The sequence below is a fragment of the Hylobates moloch genome, unplaced genomic scaffold (assembly GCF_009828535.3).
Source record: "Hylobates moloch isolate HMO894 unplaced genomic scaffold, HMol_V3 SCAFFOLD_1, whole genome shotgun sequence".
Taxonomy (NCBI): Eukaryota; Metazoa; Chordata; class Mammalia; order Primates; family Hylobatidae; genus Hylobates; species Hylobates moloch.
The window spans coordinates 77,871,423-77,897,406 of NW_026652276.1; the positions used below are offsets into that span (position 1 = coordinate 77,871,423).

General features: G+C 35.1%; 1 protein-coding gene across 2 annotated transcripts in view; it reads left to right on the top strand.

Annotated features, from left to right (window-relative positions):
• The window catches only part of COBLL1 (cordon-bleu WH2 repeat protein like 1), a 158,687-nt gene that overhangs the window by 113,047 nt on the left and 19,656 nt on the right, over positions 1-25,984 (top strand). Inside the window, exons 4-9 of one of the 2 annotated variants that reach the window (XM_032755548.2) lie at positions 820-1,021; positions 2,751-2,979; positions 3,797-3,835; positions 8,416-8,513; positions 8,627-8,863; positions 25,769-25,922. In XM_032755548.2, coding sequence (XP_032611439.1) covers positions 820-1,021; positions 2,751-2,979; positions 3,797-3,835; positions 8,416-8,513; positions 8,627-8,863; positions 25,769-25,922 — 959 coding nt within the window. The remainder of the gene's footprint in view (positions 1-819; positions 1,022-2,750; positions 2,980-3,796; positions 3,836-8,415; positions 8,514-8,626; positions 8,864-25,768; positions 25,923-25,984) is intronic. The other variant, XM_058441577.1, reaches the window with a different exon arrangement.

Below are 25,984 nucleotides of genomic sequence, written 5' to 3' on the forward strand. Positions count from 1 at the left end.
CAGTGCCTAGAGAATATTCATAACCTTTGAATGATTAAAGAATTTGTACTACACCCTTTGGGATTTTGTAGACTTCCTATGTAGATATTTACAGTCTGTTTTCTAAAGCCAAAAAGTGGTGGTGGTTGTTCCAAATGCTTCATTCTTAGGAGAACTTTGTAACCAATTCATAAGCTAAAGACTGCCAATATTGTATTACAAATAATGTGTTGTGAAGGACTGCTCTCGGGTAAGGAAAGGGCTCCTCCTCCTGAAATTTATAATTTGGAAACAATTTGGTAAAAACATAAAAGTAGTTGTTGAACTAGGATCCATGCTGTCTTGACTATCCCAGGACTTTTTAACTATTACAATTTTGTCTGTTTAAATATCTTGTAGTTCAATTTTTTTGTAGATTATTTTTGTTGTTGTTGTTGTTATTGTTATTATTATTATTATGACAGGGTCTTGCTCTGTTGCCCAGGCTGGAGTGCAGTGGCACGATCTCAGCTCACTGCAGCCTCAACTTTCAGGGCTGATGTTGTTCTCTGGCCTCCACCTCCTGAGTAGGTGGGACTACAGGCACGCACCCACCACAGCAGGCTATTGGTTTTTTTTTATTATTTTTTGTAGAGACAGGGTCTTGCCATGTTGCCCAGGCTGGTCTCCAACTCCTGGGCTCAATCAGTCCTCCTGCCTTGGCCTATAGCTTGGCCTGTAGTTCAATATTTAAGCTGCTTTTCCAAAAACTATCTTGTAGCCTTGTTTATCTATCGAAGACAAGCATTCTAAGAAAATCCTCAAAACAATAACAGGTAATGAAATACTCTTGTTTTACAGTAAACCTATGATGGACTTGTTAATATTCCTTTGTGCACAGTATCACTTAAATCCATCAAGTTACACAATCGATCTGTTGTCAGCTGAACAGAACCACATTAAATTTAAGCCAAACACACCAATAGGAATGTTGGAGGTAGAGAAGGTAATTTTAAAGCCAAAAATGTTGGATAAGAAAAAACCGACACCTATAATACCAGAGGTAAGAATTCCATTATATATTTTGATGTCTTATTCAGTCATTATCAGCAGCTCATTGTTAAGTGAAATAAAAATGGACTTTCCTGGTTAAATTTGATGTGAACATGGGTATTATGTTTTTCTAGGCCACTTAGTTTAGGATTCAGTTGGTTATTGATCCCTGGATTAAATAGAATTTGGGCAGTACTTTAGATTTAAGTGCTCTAAAATGATCAATATGATTGCATAAGAATGTAACAATTATGAATGATTTGTATTTTAAGCTACTCTTTTAAAAAGTATTTTATATGTAAAGGAAGGTTTTAGAATCTTTTCATGAAAATTTGTCTAATAATTTCTTAAAGTAATTTTTTGGCTTCTATGTACTTGGTAAGCAGCAGTAACTTACTAACATCTATTTGTATGTTTGTTTTTGTTTTGTTTTCCAATTCTTCATTGTATTTGAATTTACTAACATCTAAACTATTAATGTGTGCTACACATTAACTCCATTTTCTTTAATGTACAAATCTCATGCAAAAATGTTTAACCACAATCATTCTAATATCGGTTCTTATTAAAATTGTTCTATTGCTATAAGCAATAGGGTAGAATTTTATGGGTTTCAAGAAATACTCTTTCATTATGAACATCCACCATTTTCATTTTATAATATATATAAAAGTTTGTATATTAAATTGATACATGTGACTTAAATATATATATTCTTGCATTTTCTTCATATTGTTATGAAGCTTTTTTCAAAGAAGTTGAGTTTTTGAAAATATTAAAACATACTTGCTTTCTACAATATATGATTTAATATTATTAATATATATTAGGATATTGGACTGCCTTCTGTCTAGGTATTTGTTTCTGTCTAGGTATTTATTACATATCCCTGCTATTTTTCTAGATGGAAATAGTTATATTTATGCTATAGCGTGGGATTATATATGTGAATAAATATTTGTGAATAAAGGTCTTTAAGGACCTGCAAAATGTACATTTCACTTAGTATGGTCTCATGTTGCTAAGTTCCATACAGGATTTAATTCAATTACATAAAATGATGAGATGCTTAAAATCTTCCTAGTAATTTTAAATTATTAGTACTAGATATCTAATGAAGAGATTTAAATATTCTTTACTAAAATATTAAAATTAGCCAAAGTAGTAATAGTAACAACAAAAGCTAATCACAATAGCTAATGTTCTCTTATTGATAAATGACTATGTGCCAGAAAGTCTGCTAAGCTTTTCATATGGATTATCTCATTTATAATGTTTCAAATAGAAACAAAAACTTTAGTGACTTAACCAAAATACCCCTTTTTTATTGAGGCAATAGAGAAATTATTTGAAAGATAAATATTCCTCAAAGGGTAGGATAAAATATACATAATTTTGTGCTATGTATATTTGCTAATTTTAAAGTAAATATTTTAAGAAACAAAGTGAAAACATGAGTAGTACTAGATAGAAGGCTAGTTTTTTAGTTTCAAATTTAATTAAAATCTTACTATAGAATGGTTGGATTATTAAATAAATAAACGAATGTGTTTGCTTCTAAGAACTTGCTTTGGATTTAGGAAGTAACATTAATCAAAAAGAGAATTTCACACCAAATAGGAAAGTACTGTTTATTGTTTGAATATGTAACTGTAGGTTATCTCATTATTCTAGACATTATTGTAGAATGTTTGTTTCAGTAAATTATGGTACAACTATGGCTTTAATCTGTGTTTCAGAAAACTGTGAGAGTAGTGATTAATTTTAAGAAAACACAGAAGACCATAGTGAGAGTGAGTCCACATGCATCACTTCAAGAGCTTGCCCCTATTATATGTAGCAAATGTGAGTTTGATCCGTTGCATACACTACTGTTGAAAGATTATCAATCGCAGGAGCCCCTCGACTTGACAAAATCTCTTAATGACCTGGGACTAAGAGAATTATATGCGATGGATGTCAACAGAGGTGAGTAAGACTTTTATTTTATTTATTTAGTGGGATGTGTATATTTGTATATGTTTGTGCATTGTGTTTGTATGTAGGTGTTCTCAAGTTCATAATGGCAGTTAATGGGTCCTATAGATAAAAGTAATTACATGGCATTAGGAATAAGAAAAAAATGTTAATAAATATAAATCAAGTTAAATATAACATTTAACTTAATTTCAGTTATTCAGATTGGAATTAAAACTTGTATTTTTAGCCGTCATCCACATTTTATATTTTTTCTTTGATTTTTTTTTTTTGGTAGGATTTAACTTAATTCTTCATGGCTTTGAGGCTTAAACAGAATTTACATATAAAGTCATTGTTATTCTAATCAAGTGTGAATTACTGTGGACTCACTATGATTTTATCTGAGTCTTAATTATCATTCAAGTTTGGAAGTTTCTTGCCAAATTTTTCCTAAGGTCAACACCAAAATAAATTGGCTTATGAAATGTATCAGTCTAATTCAAACAATTTTTGAAATAGCTCCCAGTTTTAATCTATAGAAATGATGTATTAAAATTTGGAGATCTTAGGTAATGCTGGTTTGTGTGATGTCTAGTAGACAAATGCAAACATTTATTCAACATGAATCTGTTTCACTAAGAGAAATAAAAGTTTAGTGAAGCTGACAATTATTTACATACTCTTTGCATAGAGACTTCAAAATTTATCTTGAGGTTGTGTCTTTATGTAATCCATAGACTATTTTTTCAACTCAGTGATGTTTTATACTTGAACAAACATCATCTTCACAGTCAATTTACCCTCTTTTATACCCCTCCTTCTGTAGCCACTTCTGTTACTGTCTTCAGTAAGTCATCTTTACAAGGTAAGATGTATGAATCAGTAGAAACAAATTATAACATGAAATTGGATATATTGAAAATAAGCTTCTAATTTTACCTTTTCTTAACATCACTAACATGTTCATTCTGTATGATATTTTAACCTAGAAAATATTTGGGTTTTATTTCCTTAAAAAATGTATAGGTTCCTTCCCCTTGATTTCCGAATTTAATTATAATAATTTCATTTCAACAAATGTTTAAAAATTATTCTAACAGTGTGGGAAAACATTCTTTACTCTCATACAAGGAAAAATGATTTGCTAGGATCTTTACTGGGTACAAATGCTAATAGCTTGGTAGTACCAAGGAAGCATCTCAGATTATTTCACTGAACAGTAATTCAGAATAATGGTGTTATATTAATCATATGAAATTTTGCAGTCATTGTTTGTGAATATTTTGTAATAACATGGAAAATGCTTATGCTGAAATTAGCTTTTATACCATATAAGTGTGTTTAACACAATAGGTGAATAAATGCTTTCATATGAAATTGCTGAAAGGAAATATGTAAAAAATTTCAATAGTGGTTACCTTTGGGTGGTAGGGTTATGGTATGTGATTTTTTTATTATTTATTTTCTTTATAATACAGAATTATATAATGGGCATACATTCCTTTCATAGAGAAAAACTGTATCAAAAATTGTCCAAAAATAAATTGTGGAAGTCTTTTTTCACCCATTAAGAAAAAGTCTCAAATAATTGATTACCCTAATAATTACCAGCCTACTAAAAAAACGAGCCTTAACAAACTGCATATATTATGTGTTATTGAAATCTCACCTTCTACTTCTATAATAATAGGAGATTAGAAATAGTGGTCTCTGTGGTTCTTTCTAGCAACAACATTTTTTTACTTGTACTTGACTTTTATTCCTAATTTTGCCACTCTCTATCTGCATAATACTAAGCAAATTCCATAAACTTCCTGGCCTCATTTTGAGGTTGTCGAATGCATTGATTTCTAATATCCCTTCCAGTAATGGAAGGATGTGGTTTATTCAGAATATGAAATGTTGTGGACAAATCTTGAGAGTGAAATATTAAAATAAAGAAAGTTTACAGTATCAGAATCTACAAGGTCAATCCAAATGTTGTCACTACCCTTGCCTCCTTATTTTTTCTGATACTATTTTGAAAACTTAGAACTTTCCATGCAATTATTTTTAGCCTGCCTTCTAGAAACAGGAAACTACAGTATTTGAGTTGCTTTTCTAAGTAAGCTAAAGCCTTTGCTTGTCTTACTGTTTAACCTGACTTACTATGATCCCTGATGTAGAGCTTTAAGTGAAAACTTAAGGGCTAACTAGTGTGGAGGATGACCATGTACCTGAAAATTTCCTCACCGAAAATAACCATAGGGGCCAGGCACGGTGGCTCACGCCTATCATTCCAACACTTTGGGAGGCCGAGGTGGGAAGATTGCTTGAGCCTAGGAATTTGAGACCAGCCTGGGCAACATGGCAAAATCCCATCTCCACAAAAAATACAAAAATTAGCCGGGTGTGGTGGCACATGCCTGTAGTCCCAGCTACTTAGAAGGCTGAGGTGGGAGGATCACCTAAGCCCAGGGAGGTCAGGGCTGTGGTGAGCCATGACCCTGCCAGTGCACTCCAGACTGGGTGACAGAGTGAGACTGTCTCAAAAAAATAAATAAAAATTAAAAATAAAAATATTGTGGTTATATTTATTGTATTGCACAACCATATGAATTTTTCATCTACTGTTCTGACTAAATTTAATTGTGTATCCATATGCGATAAGTGGTATATTCCATCTTAAATTGAAATAGTGGCAAATCTAAAAAAAATACAAATATAAATAATCTTTAAATGGATACCAGTTTTAGTTCTACTGTTTAATGCCTGTTTATCTTTGTGCAAGTTACTAAAACTCTCTGTTCACTTATAGTTCCTGACAGCATAATGGAGTAATACCACTACTTTCATTGTATATATATGTATATCCTGCAGGGTAAATGCTAGCATCTTCCAATGAGAAAATGGGCTCAGAGTGATAACTTTTGATGCTTCCCTCACAAGGTCATTCTAAGAAATATATTAGGCACGCAAAAAAACTTTAACCATAAAGTGCTATCCACGTGTTCGTTATTATTAGTTGCTAGCATTGTCAAACTCATTGTGCAGAATGTATGCTGCTTATTTAATATTTGAATCATCAGATTTAAAAGTTTTACTTTGTAAAATAGTATTCCTTTCATATGTTATTGAGGCATATTGTATTATTATATTTATTTGGTGTTAACTAGCTTTCCTTTCCTAAAGTAGTCCCTATTTTGCCATAATTTATTTTGGTTTTTTAGACAGGTATTTTAAATAAAAGCATTTAAGACTGCATATTTATCTCTTGGTTTAGCTTTAGTTATGTCTCACAAATTTTAATACGCAATATTTTATGTCAAATGTTACTTAAATTATATTGTGATTTACCATAAAATCCATATGTTGCTTAGTAAAAGAAATATTTTTTGAATTTTACAGATCACCACTCATTGTTTTTCCAAGCTTTTAGAAAAATACGCTACTCATTTATTGAAGAAACTAGGTCATTTGTCTTATAGCTTCCCATGTTCAGATTTTTACTGTTTGCCTCCTGTGGTGTCACTTAATGTTTAACTTATTGCCAATGTCATTGAAATTTTATTTCAATGTAAATTTCCCCTCGATTTCCTGTAACTTGATGGTTAAATCTAGAGGCTTGGTCAGATTTTGGCAAGAGATTTTTTGGCAAGAATACTTCTCAAGTGTTGCTGTGTACTTCCATCAGCAAACATGTAACGAGTTATTTTTTTCTGATGTTAGCCATCAATGATCTTTGTCTACATCTTAATTAAGAGTTGAAAAATGGTGAAAGTCTATTGCAATCAATATTACTAAAAAAGCAAGCTTCCCCGTGTCAGCTATATGACTGCTACATAGGTCGAATTCAATCAGAAAAAGGTAGAATAGGCTGAATGCGGTGGCTCATGCCTGTAATCCCAGCACTTTGGGAGGCCGAGGCGGGTGGATCACCTGAGGCCAGGAGTTCGAGACCAGCCTGGCCAACATGGCGAAACCCTGTCTCTACTAAAAATATAAACATTAGCCAGGCATTGGGGCGCATGCCTGTAGTCCCAGCTACTTGGGAGGCTGAGGCAGGAGAATAGCTTGAACCCAGGACTCAGAGGTTACAGTGAGCCAAGATCATGCCACTGCACTCCAGCCTGGGCGACAGAGCGAGATTCAAAAAAAAAAGACTCTGTCTCAATAAATAAATAAATAAATAAATAAGAAAAGAAAAAGGTATAATAAAAGTTGGATGATTTTGTTTCATCAGTTTTTAAAATAATGGACTGGTTCTCTAGCGTAACACAAAGGTGAACAAAGAGGCTTTTTTTTTTTAGTATCATTATGAATGTATGAAATTAAACACATGTGACATGTTTCAGTTTATTGAGTTACTTTTATGATGTCCAAATTATCCTTATTTTTAACAGTAGAAACCGTCTCAAGTTAGTTCCTGAGTCCTTCTAACACAACCTGGTAGACTTTGATAGCATTCTTTCTAGTATGGCTAGATGTCCCAAGCTTACCTTGTACATTGTTTAATACCAACAGATAATCAACCATTCTCAAGTAATCATGGTTTCTTTTAATGGGAAATGGAATTTATAGCCAATTTGGGCCAGGGAGGCTCAGCACTACTGGCTGTGTCATTGTTTGTAGGCCCTTCAGTTGATATTAGGAGATGCTTTTTGGAAAATTTTATATAAATATTATGTATACAATCTTGAGGTTTGACATTTGCCATTCTAACTAAAGTATGGCTTCCTAATTTTCAGCACTATTAACATTTGAGACAAGATAATTCTGTCATTGGGGACTGTCTTTTGCAATGTACTATGTTTGGAATCCTCACTGGCCTCTACCCAGTAAATGCTGACAGCACAGTCTCCTAACCCCATTGCCAATGGTGGCAATCAAATTGTCCCCCGACTTTGTCAAATGTCCTCTGGGGGACAAAATTGGTCCCAGTTGAGACCCACCCTATTAAAGAAATAACTTTTATGAAACATTTAACAAAGTACTGAGCAATTATAATGACTCACATTTTGTAGAATAAGATATTTCATAGTTGTTTAGCTGTGAGACAAAAGTATAATCAAAATAAAGGAACAAACTGTGTGGTAGCAATTTCATATCTTGTTTAATTTGAAGTGTCTTTTCTGTTTTGCTTCTATACTTCAAAAGCAGAACACAGACTGAGTCAAAAAAATTGAGTTTGTGTCGTAGCTCTGTCATTTCCTGAGTGTTGGCCTTGATTATCTATTTTAGTTTTTTAAGCTTCAGTTTCCTCTGCTGTGAAATAGGGACAATATTTGCTTGTTGCTTTGAGAACTTAATAAGATTTAAGGTGCTTAGCAGAGTGCCTTGTTTCTAGACTATAATTAGTAGCTTTTAGCATTAGATAAGTTTGCAAAGGGGAAGTAAGAGAAAGAAATCTTGGAAGTGAACAGTCAATCTCACGTACAAAAGTAAGATGCTTTTCTTCTATTTTAGAGTCCTGCCAAATATCACAAAACCTAGATATTATGAAGGAGAAAGAAAATAAAGGGTTTTTCAGTTTTTTTCAACGCAGTAAGAAAAAGCGGGATCAAGTAAGTATTTTCTTATATTGCATTTTATAAGATTCTTCAAATATTTTTAATTACTAATGCTTTTTACTAATATCTTGAAATTACTAGATTTCGGCTTTGTCATTCTTTACTAGACTGCAAGTGCCCCTGCAACCCCTCTAGTAAATAAGCACCGCCCGACTTTTACGAGGTCCAATACCATTTCCAAACCATATATTTCCAACACCCTGCCGTCGGATGCACCCAAGAAGAGGCGGGCTCCACTGCCCCCGATGCCAGCATCTCAGAGTGTCCCCCAAGACCTTTCACACATCCAGGAGAGGCCTGCTTCTTGTATAGTGAAATCCATGAGTGTGGATGAGACAGATAAGGTGGGTAGTTTTGTTTTCTATTTTGTTTTTTTGGATGAGGCAGGGTACCATTTATTTTTCCTCTTACCTAACTTATCTTTTCTAGGTAGACTAGTAAGACGTAGTCCTATAACCGTTGGTAATTAGTAACAGTTACTAATATGTAATAAGATGAATAGCTCATTCTAAGATTGGTACTAGGAATAGATCTTCTATATACGTACAGGTCTGTGATGCAGTAAAGGATAAATGTCCATTTTAAGTAACTTTCATATTCAAGCAAAAAAAAATCCGAAAACCTAAAGTCTTGGTTTACTAAGGCCTAACTAGGGGCTCTTGCTTGGTGCATGTAATAGGAATGGAAATACAGTCTTTATTTTTGAATAGTTCTTTTTTAAACCGTAACACAGTCTTTGAGTTGTGTTCATGGGTTTCTAACCACACGTATCTTCTTGACCTGACAGATTCTCCAGGGAATAGCCTGGTATCTACCTAGTACATAGATACTCCACAGTGAAAAAAGAAAATGAGCCTTTTTATATAGAATATATCACAGTTACCTTTATGCACCCTTATCTTCAAAGCACAGTTGTACGTGTACCTTTTTCTCAGTTTCTTATTATTACTCACCTTTAATCTCAAATTTTCCCTGAGTTTGCCATTTTGTGGAGATCCATTTGCAAACTACTTTTCATGACTAAACAATCCGCATATTCCTTGCTTTATCCATGTGAAAAATAAATGAATTTTTAGGTATATATGATTGAAGATGAGACTGTATATATTATTGCTTGTAATCAGACAGAATGATTTAAGTAACTTTGAGAGCAGATTTTATTTGGAGATACTTGAGACACTGAGAAGTTTTCTTGTATCTAGTTGAAAGATTTTGTTTCCCCCTTGGGAGCTCAGAAATGCAATGCTAAAGTAAATTAACTCTTCCCAAGCACCTGATACACATTTCTGTGCTTCCTTGACTTAAAAAAAATTAACCATAGTTTTTAAATGTAGTTTATAGACTATCATACGTGCAACTCAAAGAGATAGAAATGAATTTTGAAAATGCTTAACCTCAGTACTTGGAAAATGATCTATTAAGTTTCTTATTTCTATGAAGACTTTCTTGTCTAATTTAGTATTTGTGGTAAAAAATCTTATCTTATAAAATCTCATCTAATCTCACAAATCAGGAGGATAATGTTTTTGTCAAGTGATAGAGTCACGTACTGACAAAGAATTTGCAGGGTAACTGCCTGAGAGTTGGGTGAATCTTCACAGAAGAGATGATTCTTGAGTTCACTCTTAAAATGTGTGTGGGAGTGCATTAGGCAAAGGAACCCTGTTCAGAGATGCAGGAATGTGAACACTATGACTTGCCTAGACATGAGCAAGAAACAGAGATTGAAATTAAGCATGGTAAGCAGGGGTCAAGTCAGGGTCCTGAAGACTTTATTTTGTGCTTGTAGCCCTTTTAAATTTATTCACAATAAGAAGTAGCATTTTTAGGGTTGTTGTATCATAGAAGAGTGTAAATTATACTCTTGAGTAGCTAACTTTTTGCATATATTAATATATATAGAAATATACTTTAGCCCATGCTCACAAATCTTTATTCCAGCTGTCCTCATCCAGTCTATTTCAGTAAACTTCCTTTGTACTTGGCTCCCCAAGAGGTCTATGTTGTCTTTCTAATAGTCTGTTTCTTAAAATTCTCGGCTGTGCTACCAGTGACCTCACTGAAAGCTATTTCTTTTGATTCTCTCCCTCTGCTCTGTGACCAGTTGCTGCCCCTGTGTTAAGTAATCTTTTTTTTTAGTATGTTGCCTTTGGCAAACTACACATCTTTATACAATTTTCTAATTATTTTTTCTTTTGATCTGGACATCTGGATAGTTCTTTGATGTATTGTTCAGTAGGACCCAGACTTACTTGTTTTTCTCTAGAGAAGCTGAAGAACCATTTTTTATTTATTCATTGCAAAAATTCTTAAGCTGTAGTGATTAAGCTGTAGTGCACACACAAATTCATACCTTCTTAAGCATCTCTGCAACTAACTTCTTGATATATTTGATGTGGTTAATTACCCCCTTGGTCTTGATTTGTCTTTTTCTTCCTTGGTCTTGAGCCTCTTCTTATATCTCAGCCCTCTTCTATTTTTTTTTCTTGTCACTATTTCTTTTATTCATTTTCTAAATTTGGAGGTACTAAATCCATGGTCTTGGCCTATATTTCTGTGCTTATTCAGAGAACACGTCTCTTCTTTTTTGAGTTTGTGGGCTGATGGTTCTCAACTGTAGTGGTTTGAATATGTTCCTTGCAAAAGGTATGTCTGAGCTCTAACCCCTCCAAAACCTGTGATTCTGACCTTATTTAGAAATAGAATTTTTGCAGATGTACTTAAGGATCTAGAGATGAAATCATATTGGATTTGAGGTGGGCCCAAATCCAGTGGCAGATATCCTTATAAGAAGAGGAGACACACAGGCAGAGAGACACAGAGAAGGTCGTGTGAAGACAGAGGCAGAAATTGGCATTATGCTGCCACAGCGAACCATTACCAGGAGTCACTGGAAGCTGGAAGAGGCAAGGGAGGGTTCTCCCTAATGCCTTCAAAGGGAGCATGACTCCGCCAACACCTTGATTTCAGATTTCTGTATTTCAGAACTGCGGAAGAATACATTTGTGTTGTTTTTAGTCACCCAGTCACAGTAATTTGTTAGGGCAGCCCTAGGAAACTACATCAACTTCGTAATTCCAGTCTTGGTATTCTTCCAGTTGCAATTTGAATTCCCAGTTGCTATTGACTTATCACTACCTGGAAGACGTATTTAAGACCCGAATCATTGTTTTTCACCAGATTGAAAAGCTCAGATCATCTTTGATTTTTTTTTCTTTTTACATCTAATGAGAGACCAATCCTTCATTCAGTCTCCCTTCATGATGTCTTTTTTATTCCCTCTGCTGACATCTTTTGTAGAGAAATTCAGGACAGAGTATAAAGAGAAAACCAATACTTAACGTGTCTTTGAAATACTCAATGTGGCAAGCTGCCACATTTGTATTTCTTAATTATCACTTCTCATTTCAGAAATGTTACATAGCTTGTTGTCATTTTTCTAGGCATTCCAGATCCTCTACAGAATGATCACAATTTTACTTTTAAACTTTTTAATGCCTCGTCATTTATAGGATAGGATAGGATACTTCTATCTCTAATCAGAAGATTTGACTTATTGTTGCTGATGTAAAATCCTGTGTTCTATCTTTTCAGAATGGAATGGCCCCACTTCCGTCTTCTTCATTTCTACTTACCCATCCAAAGGATGTCCATTCTTTTATCAGATTCATGGAGAGTTTTCTAAAGATTCCAGCGCAGAATAATCTTTACTTTCTCTGAATTTGTCCCTCTTATCCCTTTTTATTTTCTCTTAATTTGCATTATGTATAGGTTTTATATGTTATTCTAAAGATAAAAAGAGGAATACAGTATAAATTCTCCTTCCCTATCCCCAACCAAGTTCTCCTGCCCAGAGGCAACCACTGTTAACAGTTTCTTGTGTGTCTTTCCAGAGATAATGTATGCATATTTAAACCAATATTCATGCTAGATATTATTTTATTTCCTCAGGTGGCCATATACTACATGCATGTTATACTTTACTTTTTGGTATGGAATGACTTATTCTGGATATTCTTAGCAGTTCATAAAGGGCTTCCCTTTTTGAAGGATTGAATAATATTACATTGATGGGTATAGCATGACTTACTTACCTCATCCTCTAAAGATAAACTTTAGGGTTGTATTATGGCTTAATGCTTGCAGCATTGTTAAATTTTACCTTTTTCTTTTCCCCACCCAGAGGGCAGGAATTGTGTTCTCCAGCAAAATTCTGTAACATGGTAGGTGTTCAAGAGAATTGATAAGTAAACATTAATCACTGCTTTCATAGCCAGGTGTAGTATATACAATGAGAATGTGTCACACTTATATCGTAAAATTTTAGTATGTCATTCATATATCTGGTAAATTTTCAGAAGTACTGGATAACTTAAAGATTGCTTACATTTACTTTTATGGTAATTGGACCATGTAATTTTTAGCAATATATTTCTTAAGCTTTTAGAGAAAAGCTAGAATTTAGATAAGGTTATATTGAAAACTTAAGGTCCAACTAAACTAGACTGTACATTGCATAATGCATATAAATATAATTGATCCTTGAATTAAAATTGTTTATAGCCCAGGCTTGGTGGCTCATGCCTGTAATCCTAGCACTTTGGGAGGCCAAGGTAGGAGGATCACTTAAAAGCCAGGAGTTCAAGACCAGCCTGGGCCACAAAGTAAGACCCCTGCCTCTACAAAAAATAATAAAATAAAATAAATCAGCCAGGCATGGTGGTGTGTGCCTGCAGTCCCAGCTACTCAGGAGGCTGAGGTGGGAGGATCACTTGAGCACAGGAATTCAAAGCTGCAACGAGCTGTGATCTCACCACTGTACTCCGACCTGGGTGACAGGGTGAGACCGTGTCTTTAAAAAATAATAATGAATTTTAAAATAGTAAAAATGTGGTTTATATAGCCAGATGCAAATATTCAGGAAATTCAGCAAAACATATGAACTTACAAGTGAATCTTACTTATTTCACTGCTTGCTTGTTTTAAATTTAAAATCAAAGATGGTCATTATCACTATAAACATTTGTATCTATTTTAACAATTTAATTTTCAATTTGAAAATGTAAAATGTCACTATTTTTAGTGATTGAAAATGATAGCATGTTGAGGAAAACATAACTTGGAAGAAAAATATGTATGACCAAATTGGTTCTAAGTATGTGAATTTTAGACACTTACTTAATTTTTATTGTTCAGGATACAAAATAAACCACAAGGGTGCGCTGTTTGACAGAAGTACAGTATTCTAATTTTTCCATTTTTTTTTTCTTCAAAGCACCTTTTAATAAAGCAGAAAAAAAATATTGAAAATAGTTACATTGCATGAGAAGTAAAAAATGCTTATTCGTGCGGGTAAATAAAGCTAGAGAGATAAGTGTCAGTAACACATGACAAAGGGATTTATAATTAGCAATTTTATTCATTTTGAGTTTGTAATGCATTTTGTTGTTCTTTTAAGAGCCACAGAAACTATGTTTGCCTTAGTCAAGGTTTACTGATGTCAGTTAATCTGTAGCTTAGGAAAAATTTTGTCAACCACATTTATTTTATATTTTTTGGCTGTCTATATTTAATAATTTGCCTCATTCTTCTAAGATATTTCTCAATATTAGCAAATTAAAGTATATGGATGGTGTTTTTTTAGAGCTTATACTGAAAATGCTCACATAAAAGGCTGTTGATTTGCTGAGCTAATTTTGACAAACTAATTGTGCAGTTTCCAGAGACTATTCAAAGTTAGCAGAGATAGCAAAGATCCAAGTTAGCAAATGATTTAACCCAAGCTTTCTTAGAATATTTCTGCATCTAAAATTATTTTTTCCATCTAAAGAATACATTTTGAAGAACACATATTTTACTATTATTGCTGCAGTATCCTTTCAAATCCCTAAATTTCTCTGTACCCTCTTTCACATTATTTCAAGTCTCATGTCATTTTTCCTATGAAGGTGAATATATAATCTTCTATGAAAATATTCATTTGAAAAGAAAACTTTCCCATTAGAAATTTTCTGGCAGTATTTCTTGGTAGTTTTTGAGCATTTTTAAAATATGATTTTTCCTGATGATTTGAAATGCCATTTGTGCAACAAGACATATAATAGATCATGCTTTATTTATATGAACCATATAACATATATTCTTATATAAAATGTACATAGTTATTTACAATAAGATTGTCATTTGTGAAATGGGAAGTCAGAAATTCGATTACATTGACTTAAATTGAAAGTGACTTAGAATTCTTAGATAAATCTAAGTTCAGAAATCTGGTTTCTGCACCGTATCTGCTGACCAAGAGTTTATGAAGAGCACATTTAATAAAATCAATGGCCAAAGGATGTTCTGGTCTTATTGACAAATTAGTCTCATAAGCTGATTTCACATTTGAATAAGTGGAAGAAGAGTCAGGAAAAAGTATTGGGTAATCTTGACCCATAGAATTCACAGAACCTTTTGGAGAATTTTTCATTTGGCACATTTGGTGTGACTGCTGCTTGGAACGATGAATATACAACAGCAATCAATTTTTCCCCTGGCTATGGGCATGGCACATCATTTTCTTTGGGATATTACATTGTGGCTGGAAACACTGTAAGAAATGATCTTCATTGGGCATTTTATTTTGTCTCATTTTGCATCCTGCTTCAGACAAACACTCAACTATTGAGAAACGGAAACTCTTTGCCATCTAGTATTATGCAAGTGAAATTTAATACCTAGAGTGTTAGTTTTAAAATAACTGACTTAATTTTTTAAATGTTTTACATTATTCATCTTTTATGCAATTTTATATTCTAATATATATCTTGGTTTATAAGCAGATAAGAAGATATATTGTCATATACTTATTAAATGTACAGGTACATGTTTTGCTATTTTACTTAATTTTAATCCTAGTTATTTTACATAGAGTATGTAAAGTTGTACCCTCTGTTGTAATAGAGTATATATTTGCAATGTTTAAGAAATATCCCCCTTTTTAGATTTTTACACAGGTTGTCATATTTTATTTTCCCCTCCATTTTCCTCTTATATTTATTATATAGAAAGTGGACCACCATGCATAATTCTACAATTGCCTAGGAACAGTGGTTACCATGGCATTTGCAGTTTGCTGTACAGAATACAGCTGTCTGTACTTCCAAAAATATGACTGGTTTCATTCAGTAGAGAAATGTACCAACACAGTATAATATTTAATCTGCTCCCCTTTTTGAGGCTTTCCTAGATGTAATACATACTTTGCCACTGTAGTTTTCATCAGATTTTCAAAGGGTCATAATCACAATAGCAAAAGCAATAGTGAATGCTTATATAATGCTTACTAATGTTTCAGACAAGGCTCTAAGAACATTACTTATTTAATCCTTATGACGACCCTTTGGGCCATTACATTTTAGGTTTCTGACAGTTCTACTTCTAGCCTAAAAGAACTATGAATTATGAGGAATTAATAAATTGTTAAACTTTAAGGAAAAATATATTATTCAAAGAGCAGTAGGTCATTTGTGGAATTAATATGGATTTCTCATTCTTATCTATTAGTATGTAAAAAGTCGTACCTCTCTGAAATAACATGCTGAGTTAATAAAATAGTATTGAAAATAATTAGTGTTAGGAGGCTGATTTTACCAGTATGAAGTTTACTTACCCTCTCTACCTCTGTTATGTTTGTGACCTCATGGGGAGATTTGCCTTTCTCTGGTAACCAGCATGTGTTAACAGAGGCCAGGGCAGATAGAAGCAGGCCTCTTTCCTGGAGCCACGGTGATAACCTTATGGTGTCACTGGGATGAGCCTGCTCCCAGCCTTAATTCCCTTTCTGGATGGACTGAGTTGGCCCCAGTTTGTTTGATTGACTGTAGCTTCACTCTGGTATAGGTCCTAAACTCGGTTAACTTCTAGATTATTCACATTCTCCTACCTTGTGGCTAAAAACACCTGTATCCTCATCACTGTGATCACAGGGAATCACGGTTGCCACCATTCCCTGTCTTTTAAACTTGATCCTGAGCTCTGCTTTCTGGTGGTTCATCCTGTTTTTTTTGTTTTTTTTCATACAAGATGTACCATTGAGCTAGACCCTCATCATTGGGCTTTTACTAAATGCTGTATGCAAAGGATTATCACAAATAAGACTTAGTTTATATACTTTATCAAAGTATCATAGGGTTGATGAAAGCACGGATTGCCTCAGGAAGACAAATGGAAAAAACTCACAGGGGGATAACATGGGATTTTTTAATGTGTGTGTGTGTGTTTCTTTCTATTGTGCCTAGAGAAGGGCTGGAAAGAAGTCCTGACCTGGCCTGAGAGAATCTTGAATTCTACTAATAGGTCTATGATCTTCTTCTTTGCTGTTGTCATTTTTTTTCCTTCACCTTTGCTGAACTTCTCTATGACTTAGTTTTCTCCTCTGTAGAATAAGGTTGTGTAATTAAATTTCCCAAAGTCTCTTCCAACTCTAGTATTACAAAATTATGCTATTTTGCTATTTTTTAAAATTGGCCTCTAACAGATGAACGTGCTTGTTTTGGTTTGATCAACATTAATGAGATCATGGTGTCTAATCCTGGCATTACTCCTCTGAGGATTTCAGAAACTTAAAGTACAATAACAAAATAAAACATTGATTGACATCTTTCTTCCTAAACTCCTGACTGTAACACAAAAGTTAACACACTTGCATAGGTATTGCATTACTAAAAAGAGGTAGAAGACTTGATGTTTGATGACGACATGCTTAGGTTAATGAGTTTGTTAACCATAGTAACCATGTTATCATTGACTAATAATGAGTTTTAAAGTAGATGACTAAGAGAAATCTAGTGGCAAGCTTGGCCACTCAGAATCCCCTGAATGGGTTTAATTTTATTAACCAAAAAGGTACAAGTTACTGTTGGTAGTGGTATTTAGATCACATATAAGTGAACCTAGCTGTAACCTCATTGCTTCCTCTCATAGTATTTATTTCAGCAGATTGGTAGGAGCAGCATTAAAGTTGTCCACATAGTGATAGCTGGCCTACTGTAGATGTAAGAGCTCCAGGCCCTGGGTACTGCTGTCCTGTTTCTCCTCTCGTTATTATGGTTGTCTGGGATCTGACATGCCACCTCTATTCCTTATACCCCTTCACTTTGATGTTATACGACTTTTCTTAATCTACAAAACCTAGGCAGGCTAAGATTTTCTGTGCCATCAGTGAAGAATCTTAAAACAGGTTTATATAGAGAATAAGAAAATAGAATGCATAAGCCCTAGATTTTCAGGAGTGGGGAGGAAGTGCCATCCAAAGAGGAAAAGGATGTAGAACAGGGAGATACAGGATATCGGAAATAAACTTCCCCCACTCCACCAAAAGATAACATTTTATTTTTACAAATCACAATAATATAACGAAGAAACTGGCATCTATGCTTTCATACAATACAAGCCAAAATTTGCATGCACGTGTGTATCTATGTGCATTATGTATATACAGGTGTAAAAAGATACACATATAACAATGGACACCAAAACTTCTATGAGGCGACTTTTATTTGGGATTCAGTGATATTTTTTTCCTCATCATTATATACATTATTTGTGTCTTGTGAGATTGAGCTAATTTTATCACATCAACCATAAAACTGATTTAATTGTGATAAAAACTCATAGCTTATTTTGCAAATTCAAGACCTCATACTTCTAAATTACATTTATTATAGTGTAATAATGTATATAATAATGACACTTACAATCGACTTGCCTAAGTTGTAAAATTTTTTTAACATTCTTCCATCAAGAGTTAAGAGTTATAACTTGACCCTCAGATATATGAAAAGTTCAGTTATTGGGACACAATAGCAAATATCATAAATTAATGTCAATTTATAAGATATTTTGTACTATTTAATAGTGTTTATTGGGAATGTCCAGGTTGGAGAAGAATAATGTTTGAGTCTGTCCCTTGAAAAACAAAACATGAGTTTTAAGACAATTTCAAGGGATTGTTTACCTTCTCTCCACTAACCCCGCCCTTTTCCACCTGTGAAAATCATAAACAGAACCAACAGATTCTATTAGAAACATTTAACAACATTATTGAAGTTGAGCTTCTATGTTTCTATCCCCTAATTGAGTGTTTTTATTTTCCATATGTATTCTTTCACTTAACTCTTTAATCCAGGATACATCAATTTCAATGACCCACATTTTATAATTCAACTATGATTAATAAGTGATATCTAATAACTAGTACAGCGCAAGTATTCAGTAAATCTCTTGAATGCCATTTGATTCTATTTTCTTCAGCTAAATTTAATTAGATTTTGAATCAGTAAATTCTGATCTGGGTGTGAATTCTGGGGGATTAACAATCTGGCATGGTTTTCAACCTGACCTTGCCACTTTCATTAGTAGATTCTGTTTCTCCTTGTGGTATTTTCCTTTTTACAGACCATAAAATTCGGTGATGTGCATTCCTGTTAGAAGTGTAGTTTTCATTAATGGCAAGCAGACTTATCAGTGACTCTAACTAAAGTAAATAATTGAACATCTCTAATGATTAACCAAAGCAGTTTCCCCTAGTAAGTAGAAACCTCTGTGTTTTCTCATTTTGTAAAGCCTTTAGACTTAATAAATTTTAATCTCTACCACTTTTTAAAATGTAGTCTTAATTTGAACAAAGTAAATGTTTGTTGGTAGTAAAAGCTGAAGACAGTTATAAATAGTTCTTTAATTTTTCACATTAAATTTGCTTATGAGACATTTCAAATATATGTACTATAATACACATCCATGAATTCATCACTGATTCAACAAAGTAGTGTTAAATATTTAACTTTTATTAAAGTCCTTTAAAGTATGTTGAAGAGACCTGAGTTGACTTAAAGGTGGAGACTTTTAGACCCACGATGAATGTTTATACAGTAGACTAAGCATCGGTTCCTGAACATTGGGCACTGTTGAGTTTTAAGGTTAATTATTACTGAGACTGATTCCAGTAGGACTCTTACCAACACAGTCACCAGAGAGTACAATCTTAAATACCTCCTTTTACCTATACTTTTTACTCCAACATCTATATAACTATAATTCTAATTTTATTTATAGAACACTTTCATGTACTTTAAAACAGACAAATTGCATGTAATAATATCAGCTGATGGTTATGAAGCATGTATTGTATGCTAGGCACTGTGCTATGTATTTTACATATAACATTTCATTTAAGCATCCCAGCCCCTTTTGACATAGGTGCTATTACTTTTCATGAATGAGGAGGCCGAAGGTCACAGAGACAATAAATGGCATGTTTCCTGGTTCAACCGCTTGTATTGACTCCAAAACCCATTTCTTTGGGAATCATTGTAATGGGCTGCCTTCTACCTTGCAAACTCTCTGTAAGACTCTCTCCAACTAGACAAATTCACATTCAGAAATAGTGGGTAGTTTAGCTATGATGAATGCAAGAGCAGAACTATTGGGAGACTCTTTGGAGCATACTCCTGAAGTGCACAGAAGAAAATATAGCTTAAGAATGCTGCTGCTGGCCGGGCACGGTGGCTCATGCCTAGGCCGAGGCAGGTGGATCACAAGGTCAGGAGTTCAAGATCAGCCTAGCCAAGATGGTGAAACCCCATCTCTACTAAAAATACAAAAAATTAGCCAGGCATGGTGGTGGACGCCTGTAATCCCAGCTACTCGGGAGGCTGAGTCAGAGAACTGCTTGAACCCAGGAAGCAGAGGTTGCAGTGAGCTGAGATCGCACCACTGTACTGTACTCCAGCCTGGGCAACAGAGCGAAACTCCATCTCCAAAAAACAAAAAACAAAAAAAAAATGCTGCTGTTTTGGCATCAGTGGTCTTCCCAGCCTTTTGATTTAATTTTTTAGCATTCTAAATTCATGATGTGTATTACTTAAATATTACTTAAATGCTGTGGCAGTTTAGTAAGTCTGCTTTTAGCATTAGTCATTCCTGGATTTGGAGCCTCTCCAGTCTTGCATATTAGATATGTATATTCTCTGTAAATCCCAGTGTATACATGTGCTTTCCTGGCTACAGTCTATTTAGAAATATCGAAGTCTTCTGACTTAAATGTCCCTTCTTTTCCTTCAGACTTTCACCACGCCTCCCCAAGAGAAGGTTTTTTAGTAGATGTAGAACATCTTTCTCAAGTCCCAGTTGTTTGTGTTAAGAGTGATGTTTTAGTTAACACACAATAACTCCACATTTGATTTTTATTATCTTAACTTCCCTTGGCAATTTCTTAAATAATTGAAATTATTTTCCAAGAGTCTTCATAAAACCTCTTGCCTCTGTGTCTTATAGGACAAAAATATATATAGATATATAAAGCTATTTCCTTGAATGCTAATATGAATATTACTCACATTTCAAAAGAAAATTTACATTTCTGTCCTTCATTAATCTGTTGGCTATTATTTAAACTCACTATTCTTATTTCTTCAAAACTCTTGCCTTTGCACGACTTATACCAGTTGTTAAATTTACATTTTGTCCTCAACTTTATTAAGTTTTAACCATTATTAACAGCGTAAGTTCGTTATGACAGACCCCATAATTGTACCTCATATCAATTAGTGACAATCATATTCACTTTCCTCTAATGTCTTTTTATTTTTATCTATTTATTTATTTTGAGATGGAATTTCACTCTTGTTGTCTAGGCTGGAGTGCAGTGGCACGATCTTGGCTCACTGCACCTCCACTTCCCAGGTTCAAGTGATTCTTCTGCCTCAGCCTCCCAAGTAGCTGGGATTACAGGCACACACCACCATACCCGGCTAATTTCTGTATTTTTAGTAGAGACGGGGTTTCACCATGTTAGTCAGGCTGGCCTCGAATTCCTGTCCTCAGATATTCTATCCACCATGGCTCCCCAAATTGTTGGGATTACAGGCGTGAGCCACAGCACCCAGCCAGTGTCTTTTTTCTTAGCCTCTTTAATTCAAATTTCAGCTTTAGTAATCCATGTCCATTTACCATCATGATACCCATGCACAACATGGTAAGGGTGGTGAATGTCACAGAATAGAGTTGTAAAATAAATGCTTCCCCTGATGTCCATGGCTTTGTTTTTTCAATATGCATTTCCCCCAGTTATCTTCATAAATGCTGTTGAAAAACATTTAGCATTTATAAAACTGAAATATGTCTGTTTTGACAAATTTTAAGTTCTTTACCCATAAAAATATAAATACTCCGTTTTACAAAAAGCTAGCTTATTTTAAGACCTCTAGGCTGAATAATGAAATATATGAGTCTATGGTTATTCTGTCTTTGAGTTATGAATAGGCTCATAAAAATTTGTGAGTCTGTATATATTCCTCCATTTTTTTATTTCTATACTGTCTGCTTTATTATAATCAAAATATAAGAGCTCTAACTCCCAAATAGATATTCTCATTGAGAAATTCATGTCATGGCTGCTTTTATCATGGAAAAGACCAATAGGTGACAATGATTAGGAATGTGACCTAAAGGTGAACACATTTTTATTAGACACCTCATGAAAGCAATCAGTTGAAACACGGGAAACATGGAACTAGGGAGGAAAATCAAATGCTCTTGTTGCTTCATGCATTAAGCTGCCACTTATTTTATCACCTATTGCATTCTTTCTGGTAAACTAGATCTGCCATAGGAGTGGAGCATGGCTTTAATAGGGCTTTACAGAAGTAAATCTGAGAAATAAAATCACATCTTCTACTGCTTTTGATTTGTAATAATTATTTTTTTAAAGTGAAGGGCCATGTTCTTTTGGGAGAACTTTTGGCCTTTTTTTCTGATGTTTCCTAAATGTGTTACTCTTGATATCAAGGGAAGGTTTTAGAACACAAAGGCATTATCAGTAGAAAGATTCCTATTTAACCTTTATATTCTATTCAAAACAATATTTAAATACTGCCAATTCCTTGGTGCATTTCTTTCTTACCTTTTTGTTGCAGCGGGCCCTTGTTTTGAATTATTTCAAACATCCATAGAGAATCCACCCGCATGCCTACCCCAGTCAGGATGATCATAATATTTAGTCAGAATTGACTTTAGTGACTCTGAAACCGAATCTGAGTTTGGGTGGCAGGCTTTAACTCATTTCCTGCTGGATTATAGAGAAATCTGAAGAATTTTGGAGGAGGAATCAGAGTAATGGGATGGGGTTGGAGGCAGCTCTTTACCAGCTAGTAGAAAAGAAGTTTAACATTTCAACTATTGGTAAAATCTCCCTGGTGCCACCTTGTCCCACCCCCCTGTTATGAGGCACAGTTAGTGGGTTTATGAGAGGTTTGTTCAGTGAAGCTCCTGCCACCGTAGACCTAAATGTTTCTCTCCCTGTTGAAGTGACCTGCCTTCCTCTTTAGTATCTAATACGTTGGCAAAGAGCACAGCTAACTCAAACCCTTTTCTTTGGGGGCAGGCGTCCCTTTCTCTCTGGCAGATATATTACAAAATTACAAAATAGTAAATTTGCCAAATTTTTCTTGGTGTGTAGCAAGGCATAAAGACTGAAAAATATCTTATGAATTAGTTCACTTCCCTTAGAGGTACCTATGTTGTCTTGTAAGACTAGAATACCCCAAGCTTTACACATGCCCCTGGTCTGAATATGTCAAGGTCTTTTATTTACAAATGAAGATGGCAGCATATCATTCATTTTTTTATTCATTCAAGGAGTATTTACTTAGAAACCTCTGTGAGCCAGACATTGTTCTGGACATACAGCAGCGAGTGAAATAGTAGGGGAAAAAATCCCTGCCTCTGTGGTCAATCCCAGTGGGAGCAGACACTGTACAAGGCAAATAAGTCAACTGTATAGTATGTTAGAGAGCAATTAAATGCTCATCATAGAAATAAATCTAGGAAGCAGGGATAAGAAATGTTGGGAGTCAGGGAGGAGTTCATTGAAAAGATGACATTTGACTGGGTATGGTAGCTCATGCCTGTAATCCCATCACTTTGGGAGGCCAAGGCAGGCAGATCACTTGAGGTCAGGAGTTCGAGACCAGCCTAGCCAACATGGTGAAACCCCGTCTCTACTAAAAATACAAAAATTAGCCAGGTGTCATATTGCATGCCTGTAATCCCAGCTACTCTGGAGGCTAAGGCATGAGAATCACTTGAACCTGGGAGGTGGAGGCTGCAGTGAGCCAAGTCACCCACTGCACTCCAACCTGGATGGAGTGAGACTCTGTTTCAAAAAAAAAAAAAAAGACATTTGAGAAATGGCCTGAAGAAAATGAAGGGACACCGAGCTATCAGAAGAAAAAGCATTCCAGGCACAGGGAGCAGTAAGGGTGACCACCCTGTGATGGAGGAACTCTGCCAGCACATTTGAAGAGCAGCAAAGAGGCCAGTGTGGCCGGAGTGGAGTGAGCCATTCCATTACCAGAGGAGAGGCCAGAGAAAGCTAGACGCCAGGTTGTTAATGGTCTTATAAAGGGAACTATTAGTGGGTTTTGACCAAAGTTACCTAATCTGGCTTGCATTTTAATAGGATCCTTTTATATGATCTTATTTAAAGATAGCAGATTCTTTTTGCTGCTATGTTGAAGGACTATAGGGAAACAATGTGGAGATGGAGTCTAATTAGGTACTTCCTAATGATTCAGACTACATAGTAGCAGTTAAGCTGGATGCTGGATGTCTTCTAAGGGAAGGGAAAAAAGTTGACTCAGTGTGAGATGTGACAGATACAAGATGAGGATGAATGGAAGGATGACTTGTTCTTTACTCAGACAGGGAAGCCTGTGAGAATAGGATGCGGCAGAGGGATAAAGAGGAATTATCATGATCTCAGTTTTAGACATGCGAAATTGAAGAGGCTTCAGACATTAAGGGGAGATCAGAACAGAGGTCCAAGATAGAGACATGGATTTGGAATTCATCGGCATACAAATAATACTTAAAGAGAATAGATGAGATCCTCTGGAGAGGGAGCAGAGATACTAAATGGAATGTGTTCACAGACCACGCTCTGGGTCACACCAGTGTTGATCAGGAGATGAAGAGAAGCAGACACAGAAAACTGAGTAGCCAGAGAGTACGGATCTATAGAGAGTAAGAAATGTGGTCTCCTGGAAGAAAAATAATGTATTTTAGGAGGGTGGTCAGCTTTGTTTAATGTTGCTAATAGGTCTCATAAGTGAGTTCTGAGAAGTGGCCACGGATTTCTTCATAGTCAAGGTCTTTGGTGACTTTGATAGGAATCATTTTAATGGATCAAAGGCTGGGAAAAGTATCATTGAAAGGGTTCAAGTGGGATAAGAGAAATTGGAGACACAAACTGCAAACAACTCTTATTTATTTTTTATTTATTTTTTTGAGATGGAGTTTCACTCTTGTCGCCCAGGCTCGAGTGCAATGGCACGATCTCGGCTCACTGCCACCTCCGCCTCTGGGATTCAAGTGATTCTCCTGCCTCAGCCTCCCGAGTAGCTGGGATTACAGGCACATGCCACCACGCCTGGCTAATTTTTTTATTTTTAGTGGAGACGGGCTTTCACTACGTTGGCCAGGCTGGTCTCGAACTCTTTACCTCAGGTAGTCTGCCCACCTTGGCCTTCCAAAGTGCTGGGATTACAGGTGTGAGCCACCTGAACAACTCTTTTAAATAGTTATTCATTCATTCATTCGTTCATTCATTCATTCATTCTTGGTAAAGGCAAAGAGCAAAGATGACATGGCAATTGGTCAGGAGGCACTGACCCCTGCTGAAGGAGGATGTCTTAGGATCTGCTGACAGTCACGGGCTAGGAGTGTGAGCAGTAGCTTTTTGCAGTAGGTGACCTTGAAGGACCTTGCCTCAGGTAGACATATAGATTTTTGCAGTGTTCCTCACTGAAACACTGCAGCTGTAAAGAGGTAGATTTAATCAAGCCAGATACTACTATACAAATAATGTTCCCTTTTTCATCCCTTCCTTTTAATGTCTCCAGATTTTTCTTTAAAAGTTAGTTTTTAACACTGTTACTTATGAGTCCTCTACATTACAGTTAGTTGTTTGTGTGGCAGTCTCCCATTCTAGCCCAAGTTTCTTGAGAAAGGCCGTAATTTTTTTTTCTTTACGTATCTATCCCAGTGCCCAGCTTCTGCGTGTGGCAGATGCTTCATAAACGTTTTTAAGGAATGACTATTATGTTCCATTTGGGTATATCCTGTGCTTGACATAAAGTTCAGTGTCTTCCTAAAGTTTGCTACTGATTTCTAAATGTAGGACTGTATTTGGTCATTTTGTTTTCCAGAGTCCCTGTGAAGCAGCAAGAGTGAGGGCAGGTTCACTGCAGCTCAGCAGCACGTCTGCAGGGAATTCATCTTTGAGAAGGACAAAGCGAAAAGCACCTTCCCCACCCTCCAAAATACCCCCGCATCAAAGTGATGAAAATAGTTGTGTGACTGGTAATGTGGTTGTTTCATTAACATTACATTTGTATCGTGTTTTGTTTAATATGGACAGTAGG